The 19,443-nt window shown below is 39.8% G+C and overlaps 1 protein-coding gene across 3 annotated transcripts in view; it reads right to left on the reverse strand.

The window, feature by feature from the left end:
* LOC145721704 (ELKS/Rab6-interacting/CAST family member 1-like) overlaps positions 1–19,443 on the reverse strand; it is an 88,812-nt gene that overhangs the window by 42,242 nt on the left and 27,127 nt on the right. For all 3 annotated transcript variants that reach the window (XM_081821002.1, XM_081821001.1, XM_081821000.1), the window contains one exon: positions 3,251–3,439. In XM_081821002.1, the coding sequence (XP_081677128.1) occupies positions 3,251–3,439 (189 nt within the window). The remainder of the gene's footprint in view (positions 1–3,250; positions 3,440–19,443) is intronic.

The raw sequence follows: 19,443 nt of genomic DNA on the forward strand, positions 1-19,443 counted from the left end.
GTCAGAAGTATAAAAACTTTAAGTAGTTTAAAACTAAGTGGTTGGGTATGCTTCAAGGCTAGGATGAGAAGAGATGTGCATTTAATAAACAGGCCAATGAAAGAAAGCCTTGTAGGATAGGATAAGGAGTATGGAATTTATCCATTCTGTCTTCTTCTGTCTCTTATTCATTCAACAAATATTTATTGAGCAGATACTATATGCTAGGCATTATTCTTGGGATAGACAAGGCTCCTGTCCTGTCCTCATGAGAGTGTCATTGGGGGGTGGTGGTGGCAGGTGGCAGTGAAAGGCACAGGACACACAGAGTTGGATAATACAAATGTCAGCAGCAGAGGGCTCTACATCCTCCAAAACAAAAATGTAAACACACCACACACCCACAAAATAAACCAATGTGCATATTTGGCAATGATTTGGGTCTTAATGTTTCTTCGGCTTCAAAAACTAAAGTAAACCTTGATCATAATACTTTCATGGACCAATCATTTTGTAGTACTAGGGGTCATCTTTCTCAATAGCCTGCACTGTCCCCTTAAATTCTTACTTGTGGTGAGCTGGCAGAAAATTGGTTGGTTTCTCCACCAATCTTTAGCAGCCAAGGAGAAGCTTACAGAAGGTGGTGTTAGTTGCTGTATTCCTTTACGGATGACCTAAGTCCCCTGTTTCTCAGGGTTCCCAGGGAAGCCTGCTAAAGACACAACTTCACACACCTCAAGCAATAACTTCAGTGACTGAAGAACATTCTCAGTCAAGAAGAAACATATTAACACAATTCATGTATGTGAGCAAAACTCTTTTGATGATTACTGTAGCTTGATTGTAACATAATGTATAATGGCAAGCCGATTAATGAATTCTTGGTTTCATTTATTTAAAACTTTCTGAAAAATTCTTAGTTTGAAATTTCCTATTTTGGTCTCACTCTGGAGATATTTTTTTTCCCTTAGAAAAACTGAGTTAAGTTCATTCAAGCATATTTGAAAACAGAACTAAGCAGAAATACTTTTTTCATTTCAAAGACAACCTGTTATACAAAGAAATAATTTAATGCCAGTTCAATTTTGATATATCACTATGTCAGTGCTTTAAGAAGCACTGTTCTTTTTTTTTTTCTTTTTTAAAGATTTAATTTATTTATTTGACAGAGAGAGAGAGAGCGCACAAGCAGGGGGAGCGGCAGGCAGAGGGCGAAACAGGTTCCCCACTGAGCTGGGAGCCCCGATGCAGGGCTTGATCCCAGGACCCTGGGGGATTATAACCTGAGCTGAAAGCAGACGCTTAACCGACTGAGCACCCAGGCGCCCTAAGAAGCCCCGTTCTTCTGTAAAATTTTGAAGTAAAAGTTTTTGAAATTAACTAGGCATGCATTCCGCTTCCAGTGGGTTTTCAGTTGCATTTTCACTACATGGTTATTAATGTCCTTTAGCTATTAGGAATCCAATTTCATTCTGTCCTTTACATTCTTCTTCCCTCTTTCAAGAAGAGAGAATTTAAAATTTCTATGGCAACATGCTAAATTTGAGAGGTAGGCTTTACCTTTACTCATCAAATAAGTAAAGCAGATAACTAATTAGGTTGTTAAATATGTCTACTAAAGCGATATCCATACCATGGAGAAGTAAGTACAGCTCTAAGACTCCAGTCTGCACTTCTTGATCTGTGGGTTGACATTGCTGTCATACCATGGAAGTGTCTGTATTTAACACAATTTTCCTTCACACATTATGAGTAAACAAACAGTGTTAAATAGCAAGGATTTAGCTGGAAAATAGCATATAGATTCAAAATTCCGGAGAATTTTAGTAAATTTACAGCACGAATACAATTAAGTCTCTCAGTTGGTATAATCGTGGCCTAGTTAGGGATATCATCAACCCCTCTGTAAACTAGGAACTAAAGGGGCTTAGAGTTAATGTTTTAGAAACTGTTCTATTTCTCTTTTTCTGTGTTTATTCAATCTTTCTTTCCTTCACTCTCCATGTCTGCTCTCTATAGCTATCCTCATCCATTTTTTTCTTTTTTTTTTTTTTAAAGATTTTATTTATTTGAGAGAGAGAGAGCACGCTCGCAAGCATGAGTGGGTTTGGGAAGAGGGACAATGGGAGAGAGAGAAGCAGATTCCCTACTGAGCAGGGAGCCCAACTCAGGGCTTGATCCCAGGACCCTGAGATAATGACCTCAGCTGAAATCAAGAGTTGGACACTCAACTGACTGAGCCACCCAGGCGCCCCTATCTGCTTCTTTTATCCCCAGTTTTTGTCTCCAGACTAGCCTTTCTTTATTGAACTAAAAAAAAAAAAAAAATCACAATATGAACAAAAGAGAATCATTGGATTTTTACAGGCAATAGTATGCAGAAAATGTATCATGGGGAGCACCTAAACTAATTCATCTAATAGTTCTTTCACTTAAAAACGTAGTATGTTGTAACCCACTATTCCCTAGAGACAACTGTAGCTACTTGCTACTGACTTGTCAAGAATCCTTTATCCAGGGGCACCTGGTTGGCTCAGTGGGTTAAGCATCTGCCTTCGGCTCAGCTCATGATCCCAGAGTCCTGGGATCGAGCCCCGCATCCGGCTCCCTGCTCAGTGGGGAGTCTGCTTCTCCCTCTCCCTCTGACCCTCCTCTCTGCTTGTGCTCTAGCGCGCTCTCTCTCAAATGAATAAATAAAAAATCTTAAAAGAAAAAAAAATCCATTATCCAAGTATCCTTAACTCAGATTTTCCTTCAGTGGCTATAATTATTAGTGGTCATCACTTTTATGAAATAAAGTATGGCATGTTAGCAGACTATCCTTAAGCCTCTCCTTTTTTTCTCTCAAAGATTTATTTTAGAGAGAGAGAGAGAGCAAGCACGAGCAGGGGAAGGGGCAGAGTGAGAGGGAGAGAGTCTCAAGCAGACTCTGCGCTGAGCGCAGAGCCCAACTAGGGGTTCGATCTCAAGACCCTGAGATCATGACCTGAGCAGAAACCAAGAGTTGGGATGCTTAAGTGACTGAGCCACCCAGGCACCCCAACCCTCTCCTTTCTAAGCAGCGCTTTCTGATACTTGAGCAAGTTACACTGAGGGAAGAATAAAGTGGTACTTCTTGCAAATGGTAATTCCTATTATCTATTGAAGAACTGCCCGTTGCTAACAATCTTGAATCTGAACACTGAACTTCCCAAGGGAGCTCCTATTGCCCCAACCTAAGTAGCAGCTGAATTTTATCAGGGTCTTGTCAAAGTTCAAATGAGAGACTTACCTGTTCCTGGGTCATCTTCTGCAGCTCATTCTCCCAAGCTGCCTGGTCATCGTCCAAGTTATAGGAAGCTGGTGGAGTGAGTCCACGAAGTATCAGGGGGTCTCGGTCATGGCAGAGGGCTGTCAGGTGTCCAATATACAACTTTAATTTGCTTCTATTTTGGTCGAGTTCTAAGAGGGGCTGGATGATCTGAAGTGAAAAAATTGAGGAAAGTCAAGGTCATTCTGAAACAAGAAGTTCAAGTATCTTCATGCCTCCCAAGTCAAAGAAAACTGACCAAAGACTAAAGCTCCTCTAAGCACCACTGAAATCTTCAGGATTGTAAAAAGATACAGTTCCACACACTTGCACATTTATACTTGTCACACCCATTTCTGGGAGACAGGGAATGTTTGGCTTAGTCTATCAACATGAAACTGAGAGTTTCGTATTTAGGCAGGGGATTAAACACACGACTAACTTGTTTTTACAGAGATGACATTCCTGATACAGAAAGACTCCAGTTACCTCACAATTTCTCTTCCCATTTATTTATGAGTGGTTATAAAAAACTGCTAGTGAAATTTGCTCACTGAAAGCCTGGACAACATATACTTCATGTGTTCCTTCACCTCCTGGAATGGAAGAAAAATTCTGTCTCTGGAGAAGGTGCACGTTTTTCTTGGCCATGAGATGTGATGAGTGAACTCATTACTAAATCTGCCTCATCCTGGCTTAAGCTCCCCTCATTCATTTCACAGAGCTATCCGATATTCTTTTTAAACAGTGATTGATAAATCCTTACATAACACCAAACACCTCACAGCCAAGGACTCTGAAATTCTCTCAGTTGTAACACTCGTTTGATGTTTTTCTTGAAAAACAGTCCTACATTAAAAAAATTTTTTTTTTTTTTTTTGCTATTTCCTTTACCCTGGATGAATAACTATCCCTTGACTCCCTTTGGAAACACGTTAAATGACAGCTGGCTTCTGCCCCAGAATTTCATCTGACAGCCCTCATGACAATACTCTGGTCAGGTACTTGGTAGTTGGTCAAAGCCTGAGGAAGAGTTGGGCCCGATCTCACATCTCAGAATGCTGGAATGTTAGAGCAGCATCTGCTTGATCCACAGCAGCTGTGAGAGCTGCGAAGCCCCACCAAAATGCTGGCAATTCTCAAAATGTTCCCAGGGCTTACAAGGCAGAGGTCTGTACCTGTTGCATGTCACTGGGCTGGCATTTTCCATGCACACGACACCTCTGACCCACCTCATGAATAAGGAGCTCAATAATCTTCATTTTCAGAAACAAGGACTGGTATTACTTTCAAAAGTGACACCGATTTCTCCCTGGCCTCCTCAGAGGCCCGCTCCTGCTGCTTTCCTTCATTTCTCTTTCAGAGTTTTTAACGCAGTTTTGTATTTTTTATTATGAAATCAATATTTTACTTTGAAAAATATGGGGAAAAAAGTGTAAAAGAAATAATAAAATAGGCATAAGTGTTCCAACAAGACTAACATCTGCAACACTGATTTTCTTCTAAGTCTTTTTATAAACTTTTATAAATCAGCTTTTAATAGTATCACACTTCATATTTCCCTTGATACATATTGCTTATCCATTTAATGTTATGAGTACTATTCAAACATCACGTATTCCTGGAAAACATGGTTTTTAATGGTTGCTTTATAAATAAATCACATTTCCTCTGTTTCTGATGTTATTTCCATGAAATAATTGAGAGCTTAGTCGCTAAAATAATCTTTAGCTTATTAAAAAGATCAGAGTTCAGAGTTTAGGCCTATAGGGTATTACATATTATAGAAATTCAAATACAAACCAGAGAAAGTAAATCAACTTAGCATTATTTTATTTTTTAAACTCACATACACAATTCTTTAAGGATAAAGGTTCAATGCTTAGGTGCTGGTGTGGAAGGTTCTTGGGCTCTGTAAGAGACCCCTAGAAGCAGGCTCATGGTACCAGTTCTGTGCTGGCCTTTCCTACCTATGACAGACATATCGACACTGCCAATCACAGAAGGAAGAGACTGTTTCTCTCTTTCTTTCTTTTTTTAAAAAGATTTTATTTATTCATGAGCAAGAGAGAGAGGGAGAGAGGGAGAGAGGGAGAAGCAGGCTTCCCACAGAGCAGGGAACCCGATGAGGGACTCAATCCTAGGACTCTGGGACCATGACCTGAGCCAAAGGCAGATGCTTAACCAACTGAGCCACCCAGGCGCCCAGGAAGGGATTGTTTCAATAAAGCAGAGGATTTGGAGAGTGAGGAAGTTGGATAACTTTTCATAAACATCATCAATCTCTCAAAAAGAATTGTATTTTATTTCTGATCACAAATGCATACTTACTGCAGAAAATTTTATAAAGAATTCTAAAGCATAATCTTAAAAGCAATTTAAAAGCAATATTCCTTTAAATGAATGTACACTTTGCACTTTAGTAACTAAACTGCCTAGTCATGGTTCTATTACCACACACCACATCCCTGAGGCCTTCAAGCAATGCAGCCCTATTTCATTTTACATTTTTTTTTTTTTTTTTAGATTGGCCTTGTCTTCTTTCACACACACATTGATAACAACTTCGGGGGCGGGGTTCACTTTTGGGATTTCCACTTATTCCCATTCTGTGTGTGTGTGTGTCTATAGTTGTTATCACATTTGGGCTGCAAGGCTGAAAAAGCTGGTATCTTAGGTAATGAATGTTTGAATGGGCAAACTGGCATAAAAAAGTATGACCACAGAGGAAGGGGACAATGTGATAAATGGTAGTAATGGAGAAGTCAAATTTCTTATAAGTAAATGGAATTTAGAAAGATACTACCTCACCACTATATAACTTGAGATGAAAAAATTTATGTTTTAGGTCCTTGTTCTCAATCAAAGATAAATTTCAAGCTGATTTAAATGCATTTCATATTGAAGTGCTGATTAAAAAATGAGTTTTTCGCACTCTAGAATTTTTCAAAGTCCAAGTTGAAAAGTTAAAATATGATGGAACTTGACATTTTTTTCCAGGATAAAGATTTATTCCATGTAATAACCCAGATGTCTATCCTTTCTTTCCATGCCAAAGGGAATTGCTTTAAAAAAACAAAACAAAACAAAACAAAACCCATAGAGTTTACTATGTGAAAGCATAAGAAACAGCCCAAATACCACAGTTCCCAAATCTACCCACTAAAAAAAAAATCACTTTGGCCTCTCTGGGACACATTTAACCACGTCAATCATGTGGGAAATGCCTTTATCTCTTCCTTTTCCTCTCTATCTGACTTGGACAGGCCACTTAGAAAAGAAATTGCATTTCCCACAAGGTAGAACTGCCCCTGCCTAATCTCAAGAGGGAAGAGGGACACTTGCAAAGTAGAATGAGGATGCCTTACAGGATCCATAAGTTATGTCTTCTGTCCACATACAACCTCAGTACATTGGCAAGAAGTCCTACCAAAAACTATGAGAAATGTGGTCAGGCCACATTAGCTCTATAGCTATACAGAACAATAGTTATACACCTTTTTTGGCAAAAAGAAGTTAAAAAATGAACTTGTCAAAACAACTTCTGTTTGTATCAAATATGATGCCAAATGGCAATAGTCCCCCAATCCTATATTTACCAAATTGTTAAGGAAAAGAATTTAAATTGTAAAAAGGATGAAGAGACCTTCTGATTGATGTACTGATAGCTTTGTTTCTTCTTGCAAGGATTTATTTGCTTATGTACTAGGTTCTCAAACTGACTTCACAGGTCAGTGTTTGATGACATATGGTGACAGAGGACAGTGATCTTCTGAGGTGTTTATTTTAACCTCCTTTCCACTTAAGTGAGATTAGATGGGTAAAGGTCTTTTGGAAGACAGATGAGTTGCTCCTGTATTGTTCGATGTAGATTGTAACTGAAAATTCCACAGTATTCCATTTCTGCAACCCATTTATCTATGATATCTGAACACACTTTCTTAGACCATTTGACTTTTCAATATGAGGATGGAATGTGCAGAGTGAAAGACTCCAAACCAGTTCATTATACAGCCTGCTTTTCTCTTCCCATTCTACTGTTTCCGTGTCAGACATTTACTCTAAGTATGGGTTAGTTGGTTGTAACACATTCTAGGAACTCATTTTGAAACGAATGGTATATCTATATCATAAAGACTGAATGGATAGGTACTGAATATTATTTGGGACTTAAGGTATTTACTGTTGGGGTAACTAATATTTTGTTGTTTGGAAGATACCATTTTTTAAAAAGCTAACATTTATTGATAATTTACTGTGTTCCTTGTAAATTATTTTTAAATTTACTATGATTCTTCTGTGGCTAGCTGACCGCCTTTAATTGGCTACAAAATCTTTTTGTTCTTCTATCTGCTGCTGAAACCTTCAGAGGCAGATTCAACTGTCCATACGTTAACGGCATAAATGCTAGTGGTAGTTCTGATTTCTCACTGGGTTACCATCATACTTCTGTCATGTAGGTACATCAAGAAAGTCCCAGAACAACTAACATATTAACTTCCCAGAGACATTACTCTCTTAATTGAATTCTTTTTTTTTTTTTTTAAAGATTTTATTTATTTATTTGACAGAGAGAGACACAGTGAGAGAGGAACACAAGCAGGGGGAGTGGAAGAGGGAGAGGCAGGCCTCCCGCTGAGCGGGGAGCCCGATGCGGGGCTCGATCCCAGAATGCTGGGATCATGACCTGAGCCGAAGGCAGGTGCTTAACGACTGAGCCACCCAGGCTCCCCTCTTAATTGCATTCTTGTCCAGAGGCCCCAGCAGAGAGCTAACTCTGAAAAGTAAATAAGGAAACAAGAAAAAATACATCAATCTAGTCTCAAAGTCTTTTTCCCCCTCAATAACTAAGTTTATCTTCTTGACCAATAACATACCCCAGGATCAGAAAGATGAAGGATGGTGTTAAGTCTCTTCACAAAGGTTTAGAGCTTTGTGTTATGTTCTCACTTAAATACAGCTATTTGGTGAAAGAATAGAGTTGTTTGAAAAATATAGTAACCCTCATAATACTTTGCCTACATTGATTAGATATACTGCATATCAAATGACATATATTGAAAACTAAAAAGTTATCTAATTCACTTAACAAACATTTAGTGAATGTCTCTATGCCATGCCATGTCTGGTTTTAGCTGATGAGAATACTAAGAATAAGGTGTGGTTCTGGTCTACATTTAAAAAAATCATGAAATAGTGGAACTAATGTGTTGAGGGTATATAAGAATTAAAATGCATAAATTCATGATTTATCTTTAAGTTTACTTTTGAAGTTTACTTCAGGCAAACAATTAAATTGCTAAATAAACCTCTTTGCCTTGATGTGAAGGTTAGCTTAACTTAGTCTTCATACATAAGGTCATAAAATTCAAGTTTTTTATTTATTTATTTTTTTTAAAGATTTTATTTATTTATTTGACAGAGAGAGACATAGCGAGAGAGGGAACACAAGCAGGGGGAGTAGGAGAGGGAGAAGCAGGCCTCCCCGCGGAGCAGGGAGCCCGATGTGGGGCTCGATCCCAGGGTCCTGGGATCACGACCTGAGCCGAAGGCAGACGCCCAACGACTGAGCCACCCAGGCGCCCCTAAGTTTTTTATTCTTAATGGTCTCTGAGACTCAACCTCTTTTTTTTTTTTTTAGAGAGGCGGGGAGGGGCAGAAGGAAAGGGACAGAGAGAATCTTAAGCAGGCCCCATGGCCAGCGTGGAGCCTGACATAGGGCTTGATCTTATGACCTGAGCCGAAATCAAGAGTCAGATGCTTAACCGACTGAGCTACCCAGGCACCCCTGAGATCCAACCTCTTAATTAGCCTTCTCATTTGAAGCCCAAACAGAATGACAATTAATGGACTCCCTAAATATTTTTGGTGTTACAGTCCTTACCCATTTTTAACCCTACGAAATAGAAAAAAATACATACATTTGAGAATGGCCTTCATTTGATACTTCTCCGGCAAGAGATACTTTGGACAAAAATATGCCTAGCATGTCTGCACCCTCATAATAACCTATAAAAAAGTCAAAACTTCAGAACAGTTTTTTTTTTTTTAAAGATTTTATTTATTTATTTGACAGAGAGAGAGAGAGCGAGAGCAGGAACACAAGCAGGGAGAGTGGGAGAGGGAGAAGCAGCCTTCCCGCAGAGCAGGGAGCCGATGTGGGACTCGATCCCAGGACCCTGGGATCATGACCTGAGCCGAAGGCAGACGCTTAACGACTGAGCCACCCAGGCGCCCCAGAACAGTTTGTAAGATATACCTATATAACCTCCATCAAAAACCAAACCTTATTGTTAACATTGAGAATCTGGAAAATTTTAATAGCTTTAGACTTAGTTTCTGCTTAGAGGACTAGTCACTGAAAAACAATTCTATAATAGCATAGCTGCCTTCCTTTTAGTGGTAAAGTCAATAAACTTCCAAAATTTCAGGAAAAATTAACAGATAACCTAAAGTTAGAGGCAAGAAACTTAAGGGCTCCAAATCCTGACTTCATTACTACTTTTCATGTATATCTATTTGACTCCCCATATTTTATAGAATGTGACTGTCTTACACTTACCTTCCAAACCAAAAATAAAAATCACGACAAAAGCAAAATAATTCAGAATATTACTTGTGTTATAAATATTTACTAAGTACCTCAAATATGAGTTCTATAGCAAGCAGAATCCCTTTCTCACCCTCCCTTACAGATGACCTATTATTATGACAGTTAATAAAAAATTTGGACTGGCTCTATTAACATTCTCATGACCTTATCTATATACTGGTGACAAAGATTCTCTCTTTAACCTAACTTTAGTTAGGCTCCCCTGAACTCTCTTCTCAACTAGGCCCTAAATTTGGAGCTTCTGTGTTCATCTCTACATTGTCCAGCTTTAGCAAGAATTCTGCTAAATTGGTTTATCAAGAATCTCCCATCCCTGATACTTGATCACCCTCAGTATCTGATCAGGTTCCTCATCCTCCACCATTCTCCAGGTGATGTCTGATCACTCTGGCCTGCCTTCAGCAAGGATCCTATTAGGAGGATTTAGCCAGAATGTGCCCTTCTCCCTGATGTCTCCTCTTAGTAAGCCTCCATCCACTGACCCCCACCCTGCTCCTGGGCTATAAATTTCCACTTTTCCTTGTTGTATTCAATTCAAAGATTGTTAAGCACAATCTCTGTCCCCACCGAAAAACTCCATTGCAGTGGTCCCTATACCTATCACAATGGTCCTGAATGAAGTCTGTCTTGCTGTTTTAAAAAGTGAATGGATAATTTTTTTCTTCTGATAATTTTTTTTCTTTAACACTGGGTAAAGGAGAGGAATAGTAAATACTTGGTTATCACTAGGAGTTCAGGTCCAGGGACCACTGGATCACTGAGATGAATAAATGTTAATCAGAAATCTTACCACAAGTAGAAATATCTGGTTCTTAAAGTAAAAACTCTCTTCAAGGGTTTCAGATTTAAAGGGCTTTATGGTTTGTTGAAGTTTAAATGTGTCTATGAAAACTGAAAAAGGCTATGGGTTTTGAAGTACAAACAAAAGTGGGAGTAATTTTTTAAAATAACACGTGATCATTTCCTCTTAGTCTTACAGCTCAGAAGTCTGTTGTCAATTTTTCTTTAAGCATATATTACCACTTCAGCAAGACAAAACAAATCATCCCCTACTTGTTGATCCAGACGGAGAGAAAAAAATTCTGTACTCAAAGTCGTAAGGAGATAGGAAACAGGGTACAGAATAAAATGAATCCTGAAATCTGAACTATAGAGCTGCTAACTATATTTTGCCTATTTATTCTCCATTTTGTTAAAACCTACCCTATTTTATGCAGTATAATAAATGCTACTCAAATATAGCAGAGTGTTGGGGGCCTGCCCACTAGTGAGGGAAGGAAATCTGCTGAGCCCCTTTATTTATATGCTCATGGAGGATGTTAAGGCTGTAGATATTTCAAGTACCTACTTTAATATTTGGAAACTTGTAAGATACATGAAAATAAGGTCATTTACCAATAAGGGGGCAGACAAATATGTGCAGATGAAGAAGTGCAGATAAATGGACATTAAGAGGAGAGAATACAATTATGAGGCACAGACACTACTCCATAAGCTAACCAATCAAGAGGACACATAGTAGGCTCCCAGATGATGTGGTCAGATGAGAGAGTAAGATAACTAGAATAAAGCCATTCACTCGGGGAGCCTGGATGGCTTAGTCAGATAAATGTCTGCCTTTGGCTCAGGTCATGATCCCAGGGTCCTGGGATGGAGCCCCACATCAGGCTCCCTGCTCAGCGGGGAGTCTGCTTCTCCCTCCCCTACCCCCCCACCCCGTGTCAAATAAATAAATAAGATCTTAAAAAAAAAAAAAAGCCATCCACTCTGCTAGATTAAGAAATGCTAAGAGCAGGTGTGTGTTCCAAAATTCTTCCTTGCTCTTAAGAGCTAGTAAAGATGGGAAAGCATCTTCAATTCAGTTCTTGGCCGCAGGCTTGCCTCTTCACAATAAATCATTTATTGGATTTTAGTGAACAATGTAGAGTTTAAATATTTGTGTGTGTGCACGTAAAAGTGTGCACACGATAAAACAGATGAACGACTTCTCCATTCTATAGTAAAGCTCCACAGCTATACACATATGAGTGAGAAATTATGTGGAAACAATTCTAGGTATGGGGGAGAAAAATGAGGCAGAAGAGGGAGAAGAGAGGCTCACATTCTTTGAGCAGGCAAGCCAAATGAATGCTGATGCTGCATTTAAAAGGAAAAAAACTAGTTAGACAGTTGGCGACGGGCAAAAATGGCGGCTTCAACTCCTCACATGCCTGTGCACATCCCTGAGTGCTGGAATTGTAACTCACACTCCATTCTGATCCTTTGAGGCCTGCTGCCTAAAGTACCCCTGCTATAATTGTTTGCTGCAGTCAAGCACAACAACACTTCTTGGAATTACTACTTGTCTGCTAGACAGATGGATCTGAAAAATAGCAACACACTTGTTGCCTGCTGGGCAAACCACAATAACAACATATCACAACATCTCATTTTCTTCTCTTTCTAATGCAATGTACCAATTGCATGGGAAGTGGAAGAGAAGGCCAAGTGGAGGTGCCCAGGTTAAACAAAAGGAACCTTCTGACCTTGACATATGTCAATAAACAAGGACATAACAAAGGATGTGAATCTACACTACAGGGAACACATCCACTGGCTCCTTCTCACAGTCTACAGGAATACAGAGAAGAAAAGGGCCAAGTATGATTATCTAGTAACTATGAGATTGGATAGCTTATCTCTATACGGGCTCCCAAACAGAGGCCAGTCTCTGGAGGAGACTGTTCTGTGATTAGCTTATTTCAAGGTCAGGTTAAAGGTGTGTGTGTGTGTGTGTGTGTGTGTGTGTAAACCTAAAAGAGTTGGGAGGAGTAGAATGGGATAGTTTGCCATCAGTCACGTTATTATTTCAACTCTAGTGTCAAATCAAACACAAGAAGAGAATGGAGGTATTTAGAAGTTCACTGCGGAATGCTCACAGATAGGCTGTGGCCACTGAGGGGCTCGTTCTGTGTCTGAAGCCTTTAGTAGACATGGCTCCTCATTAAACATGGCCTAGGAGGGTACAGGTGGGAGAGAAGGAGAGTCTACTTATCACTTGAAATGCAGGGGAAAATATAAATGTATCTGCAGCTGTGTATAAATATCAGAAATGGGTATCTGTGCTTTTTAGAGAAAGACTAGTTGTGTAGAGGAATTTGATCTCTTCATGTTAAAGTCAGAAATAACCAGGAAACAAACAGGTCAGAGACATGCGATCTGGTGTGTAGGAGAAGCACATGTATGTGCTTGTAGTGGCAGGAGGGGTACCAGAGCAACATGGAAAGAAAGATCTGAGTAAAAGGGCCCTTAGCCATTATGTTCAGCTTGAGCACAGCTTCGAACTCTGCCAACTGAGAGGATGGGTATGTTTCTGAACTTCAAGAACTGAAAACAGTACCACGAGAGGAGGCACAAAAGGTGACTCCTTAACTTCTCTCTCTCATTACTATAAACTGAAATAAAGCTAGGATCCTAGTGAGCTTGCAGTGAATTCCAAGAGAGGTCAGGGTGTGCGGCCCCTACTTTCACCCCAGCAGCATCACTGTTCTCTCCTTTCCCCTTTACTTCTCTCTCCTCCTGACCTACCCACACGGAGAATCTTTATTTCCACTCCACACATATACACCAAAAAATGTGGGAGGGATCTTGGCTGCTCCAACAGAGCTGTCCTTCCTGGATTTATGTCTGCCATAGTCAATCAGGAAATCATATTTAAAAAGCAAATTCTTTCTGAAAATTTTATACACCATGAACAAATCCCATGGATTAACGATTTCCAGACATTACTCCTTTTACCTTGGGAGTAATCCAGGCTTTGGGTGGGAAAAAAAAAAGATTTGGGAAAAACAAAAATTAGGAATATGGTTTTCTCTACCCATTTTCTTTATCTGAGAATAAAACCTCCCATATAGTCACTGAATTAATCTCCTCCTCCCCCGTCTCTGAAAGTGAAAATTTCTTAGCAAAACACAAACTCTGACAGATTATCACCATTTCATTATTACTAGTAGTTGATGCTTTAGCAAAGCTTTATTATTACTGGAGGATAAAAACGTTACTATGACAAAATATGCTCAGCATAGAAATACCAGAAATCCTACAAGTTGTGACTGATGTTCCATGTTGTAAGTTAAGAGCCAGGGGATTTCAGGATTAAGTAATGTGGGGCAAGCCAAACTTTTGTGTGTGTGTGTGTGTATATATATATATATATATATATATATATATATATATATATATACATAACCCAATTTTTGGAAGAAGGATCCCTGTGCCCTGATTCTCTCTGATCCAACACAGGGCTCATTAAGTGCCGACTGAAGATCAACTCTGAAGTCTGATGGCAGAGCGCAGCAGTCCCAGCGGAATGTGAGGAACAGAGTGGTCAGAAAGAGCAACACAAGCACTCTGACTGAGCTGACAGATCCTGAGAGAAAAACAGTAGAGTACTACCAAGTAAAAAAAGGCAGTGCCAGCAGACCAAGGGAGAAAGCTCCGAGGACCCAGAAATGGGAGTACATCTAGACTGAAGCAGGTGAAGCAATGTGATACAACAGAGGAGGAAGGCTCCTGGTATAGATGTAAAGGGACTTGATAGTGGGGGAAAAAGTTATGTTTGTGCAGAATCTTCATATTTGTTTTATCTCCCAGGCTCCAGCCCCAGCTTTTAGTCCTCATGAAAAAGCTACCATACATATGGACCTACATCCAAAATCTGTAACAGTTTTAGTGAGGAAATACGAAGGACAGAGACCACGCTCCTGATATAATCAGAATACCTAACACATTATGGGTGTTTAGAAAATAGGAAACAGAATGAAAAAGTGAAGTAGACACTCCAACTCTAAAGATCAAGCAAAGAGGAAAAGCGACAAGAGAATGCAGAATACACCTTTGTGTCACCGTGTCAATCTGTTCATGTCATTAAGTGCTCTTCCTTGGTCTCTTTCCAGGGAGTATATTTTCAGTGTCACAGACTTTCACAGCAACTAACAGGAGGAACAGCTCTCTCCATGCTTTAAGCAACCTGCTCAAATACAATTTGGGGGGATTCTTCATACTCTGTTGCTTTGTAGGCTTCAGCAGCTATAATCTTATATTTGAGATGTTACTGCTGGCAAGAAATCGAAAGCCCTAGATCATCCACAGGAAGCAAAGTCTCTGCCATCTTCATCTAAACTCTAAGGTCTCATTTGGTTTGGTGTACTTCTGTATCTGTCTATCTAATAAACCATCCACATATCGTTTCCCAGATGTACCATTTCAAAGAATACTGCAAAGCCATCCTAAGGCTGACATTTGTGTCTCAGACTATCTTGTGAGTTCAATGCCGTATCTTCTATGTACTGGGAGGTTTTCAGCTTTCCCTGATTTCATTAACATGCCCATCTAAGCAATCATATTTTTCTGTGTACGAGAATAAAGCATCAAGTTCACATGTTACTTAACAGCCCCCAACCCCAGGCACTATATGGTGTGATCGGCAGGGGCCAGACTCCTCTGAACTGGAACTCCTGCATCCCAGTGTCTCTTGGAGCAATTACAACTTGTACCTTATAGGAAAGCACAGTTGTTTGCCTGGCTGCTTGCCTTATCTGCCCTCATATTAGTTACTTCACTGAATTTTTTTGCTAGTTAGCTATGGAATTAAAGTAATGCAGGTGGTCCTCTGTATCTTATGATTTTAGTAAGAATCTTATCGACTTGAATATTTCTCTGGAAAAGCTGCTGCGGCATGTCACGCCTTATAGCACTACATTCTGAGCAGACACAGTAGCCTCCATTCTTTCGTGCCAGGGAAGGCAATGTGGCTGGCTGTGGCCATAAACATGACTCACTCAAATACTGTAGCCGGAGCATGTAGGCCCTTGGCTGGTAATCATGTTAATTATGGGGCATCCAGTTTCAAAGACTAGTGAAGAAAGGCTTTCTTACTCAGAGGCTGCCCTCACCGGAGACAGATTTGTATCACTTACATTATCTGCTATAAAATGTTTGCACTGTACGGGTAACTCTGTGAGGAAGTGAAGAACTACAGAGCAATACTGTGCAGTAGTTAAGAGCATGGGCTCTGGAGACTGGTTTAACATTCTCGCTATGAGACCTAGGACAAGTTACTTTGGGGCTAGTAAATTTTATGGGGTTGTAATAACCCAGGTGTCTACTACATAGTAAGCTCCTTCAATAATTATTAAGAATTATTATTTTCAAGAATCTGTTTCATCATCTATAAAATGCATTTGAGTCTATGTAAAATACAAGTTATTCTTGATAACTTTAGCTGACATTCTGACCCTGAGGACATTTTAATCCTATCATCTGTGCTTAGCTTCACCAACAACTGTGGACGGCAAGATAACAGCATGGGAAGTGATGAGAACAACAAAGAAGAACTGGATAAGCAACAGACCAGAGGTTGGTAAATTATACTCCGTGGACCAAATTTAACACCACTGCCTGTTTTTCTATAATCCATCATCTAAGAATGGTTTTTACATTTTCAAATGGTTGAAAAAGAGAAAACAAGAACATGTGGTGACATGTAGAAATTATACAAAAATCAAATTTTAGCACCTAAATAAAGTTATATTAGGTCACAGTCATGCTCACTATTTACACATTGCCTATGGTTGCTTTCATACTGCAGCAGCAGAGCTGAATAGTGCTGACAGAGCACAGGGTTCATAAAGTACAAAATGTTTACTATATGAACCTTTACAAAAAATTTTGCCAATCCCTATGATAGATCAATTTCAGACAATGGGGTAACTGTAATATTAGGAAATTCTTAAAATTTTCTCACAGACTAGTTAAGAAATAAATAATAATTACCATTAAAAGATTCAATTCATAACTACAACGAGGTATCACCTCACTCCTGTCAGAAGACAAACCAAAAGCCAGACTCTTAACTATAAAGAACACGCTGATGGCGGGGCGCCTGGGTGGCTCAGTCGGTTAAGCGGCTGCCTTCGGCTCAGGTCATGATCCCAGGGTCCTGGGATCGAGCCCCGCATCGGGCTCCCCGCTCTGCGGGAAGCCTGCTTCTCCCTCTCACACTCCCACTCCCTCTGCTTGTGTTCCCTCTCTCGCCGTGTCTCTCTCTGTCAAATAAATAAATAAAATCTTTAAAAAAAAAAAAAAAAGAACACGCTGATGGTTACCAGAGGGGAGGTGGGTAGGGGGATGGGGGAAATAGAGGATGAGGATTAAAGAGAATATACACTTATCATGATAAAAAAAAATAAAATGATAGAAAAATCAATTCACAATGAGTATTATTTGCATCAACAGTAATATCAAAACAAAACACTGGCAAAATAGATAACTGAATTTGGCAATAGGCATAGAAAGAAAATTCACAGTTGCAGAAAGTTATAATTAGTAAAATTTAATATGGGCAAAGCTCTGAATGATAAAATCATTATACAATTTATTTATTTATTTATTTTTAAAGATTTTATTTATTCATTTGAAAGAGAGACAGAAAGAGCACAAGCAGGGGGAAAGGCAGAGGGAGAGGGAGAAGCAGACTCCCCGCTGAACTGGGAGCCTGACGTGGGGCTCGATCCCAGGACCTGGAGATCATGACCTGAGCCGAAGGCAGACACTTAACCATCTGAGCCACCCAGGTGCCCTAATCATAATACAATTTAAATATGGAAAAAAACTGATACTAAAATGATTCAGTAAAATAAGAATATTGAAAAAGTTGGATATTTTCAATTATATGTATGGTGGCTCAGTTGGTTAAGAGGCCAGCTTTTGGGGGTGCCTGGGTGGCTCAGTCGTTAGGCGTCTGCCTTTGGCTTGGGTCATGATCCCAGAGTCCTGGGATCGAGTCCCGCATCGGGCTCCCTGCTCAGTGGAGAGCCTGCTTCTCCCTCTCCCACTCCCCCTGCTTGTGCTCCCTCTCTCTTTGTGTCTCTCTCTGTCAAATAAATAAATAAAATCTTAAAAAATAAAAAAAGAGGCCAGCTCTTGATTCTGGCTAAGGGCATGGTCTCGGGGTCCTGGGATCGAGCCCTGCATTGGGCTTCATGCTCAGCGGGGAGTCTGCTTGAGATTCTCTCTTTCCCTCTCCCTCTGCCCCTCCCCCTGCTCACACGCACACACGCTCTCTCTCAAATAAATTAATCTTTAAACAAAGAAAAAAAAGAAATTAAACAGAGTTTAATAAGTTAAATAAGTTAAACTAATTAACTTAGTTTCAGCTACGGCAAATATTCAGTGAAAATTCCCTGACACTGGTCTATCCTGATCTAAATGTTTGTGAATAGGTCAAATATTTTTATTGAGTCAAACATTCTCAAGGTCAAAAATTAAACACTAATTGGATCAAAACAGCATCCTGTACTCATTTTGAGTACAGAACATAAGAGATGAGAGGAATCTTAGAGATCATGTAGGTCATCTACTTCCCTTCTCCTTGCCCTACTTTCTAAATGAAAAGTTCAAGGCCTGGAGAGGTAACCTGACCTGTAAATATGGTTAGGAGCTATGTTGCTCAGCTGGTGGCCGCGCATCACAGCTTGATGCTTTTCAACTTGAACAATTATATCTCATGCAGGCTTTATTCACTACTTTTTATCTGAATAGTTCCTGTGGACACGTTAACTTTCTGAACTGTAAAAGGGCTTTCAGATTGTGTTCTCTATTTTCTAAACCAAAGAAGATTGGAAACAATTTAGGACATTTCTTAGAAGAACCAATGTTTCTTGATAATGAACATATTCCCACTTTACTAACTCTTCCACCATTGCATCCATTCAGGCCTTCAGCATTGCTCTCCAGGACAAAATAAAGAAGTGAATCTTAACTGACCTTCTTGTTTCCAGTATTCTCCCCTTGTTGTCCATCCTGTACAGACTGCAGTGGCACACTAAGGTCTTCATGATCTACCTGTTGACTGCGTCACCCTCATGGTCTGTCATCCCCCCTACCCTGATACTCTGTAGTGTTTTAAAATAAGTTCATGAATTCTAAGGCATGCTTCTCTTCAAAAAGTAGAGCCCAAGATACTCTGCACCATTAAATGTGGGATGGTCTTAGTGACTCGCTGCTAAGGAAGAGAATATGGTAAGAGTGATGGTATGTAACTTTTGATTCTAGGTCACAAAAGGCACTTGTGGCTTCATCCTTGTTCTCTTCTCCTGAGTCACTTATTTCGGGTGAAGTTGGCCACCTTGTGGAGAGATCCGTATGGCGAAGAACTGAAGGTTCTTACCAACAACCAACATGAACTGTGGATGAGCCATCTTGAAACTGGATGCTCCATTCCCAGCCAAGTTTTTGGATAACTGCAGTCTCAACTGACATCTTGACTGTAACCCCATAACAGACTCTAACCAGCTAAGTGGTTCCTGAATTCCTGACCCACAGACACCACCACTGAGATAACAAAGGCTTATTATTTTTTTTTATGCTGCCAAGTTTGGGGGTAATAGGTTACATACAAATAATTAATATACATCGTAAGCACTATCCCTCATAAACTACTAAGAGTACACCAAATTTGTTATGCTGTTTATGCGTCTATGTCCTTGTCTAAAATTACATGTGCCTGGCAAATGCCTGCGGC

This window comes from Leptonychotes weddellii, chromosome 5, assembly GCF_054177405.1.
Source record: "Leptonychotes weddellii isolate Sample4059 chromosome 5, ASM5417740v2, whole genome shotgun sequence".
In the NCBI taxonomy this organism is placed as follows: Eukaryota; Metazoa; Chordata; class Mammalia; order Carnivora; family Phocidae; genus Leptonychotes; species Leptonychotes weddellii.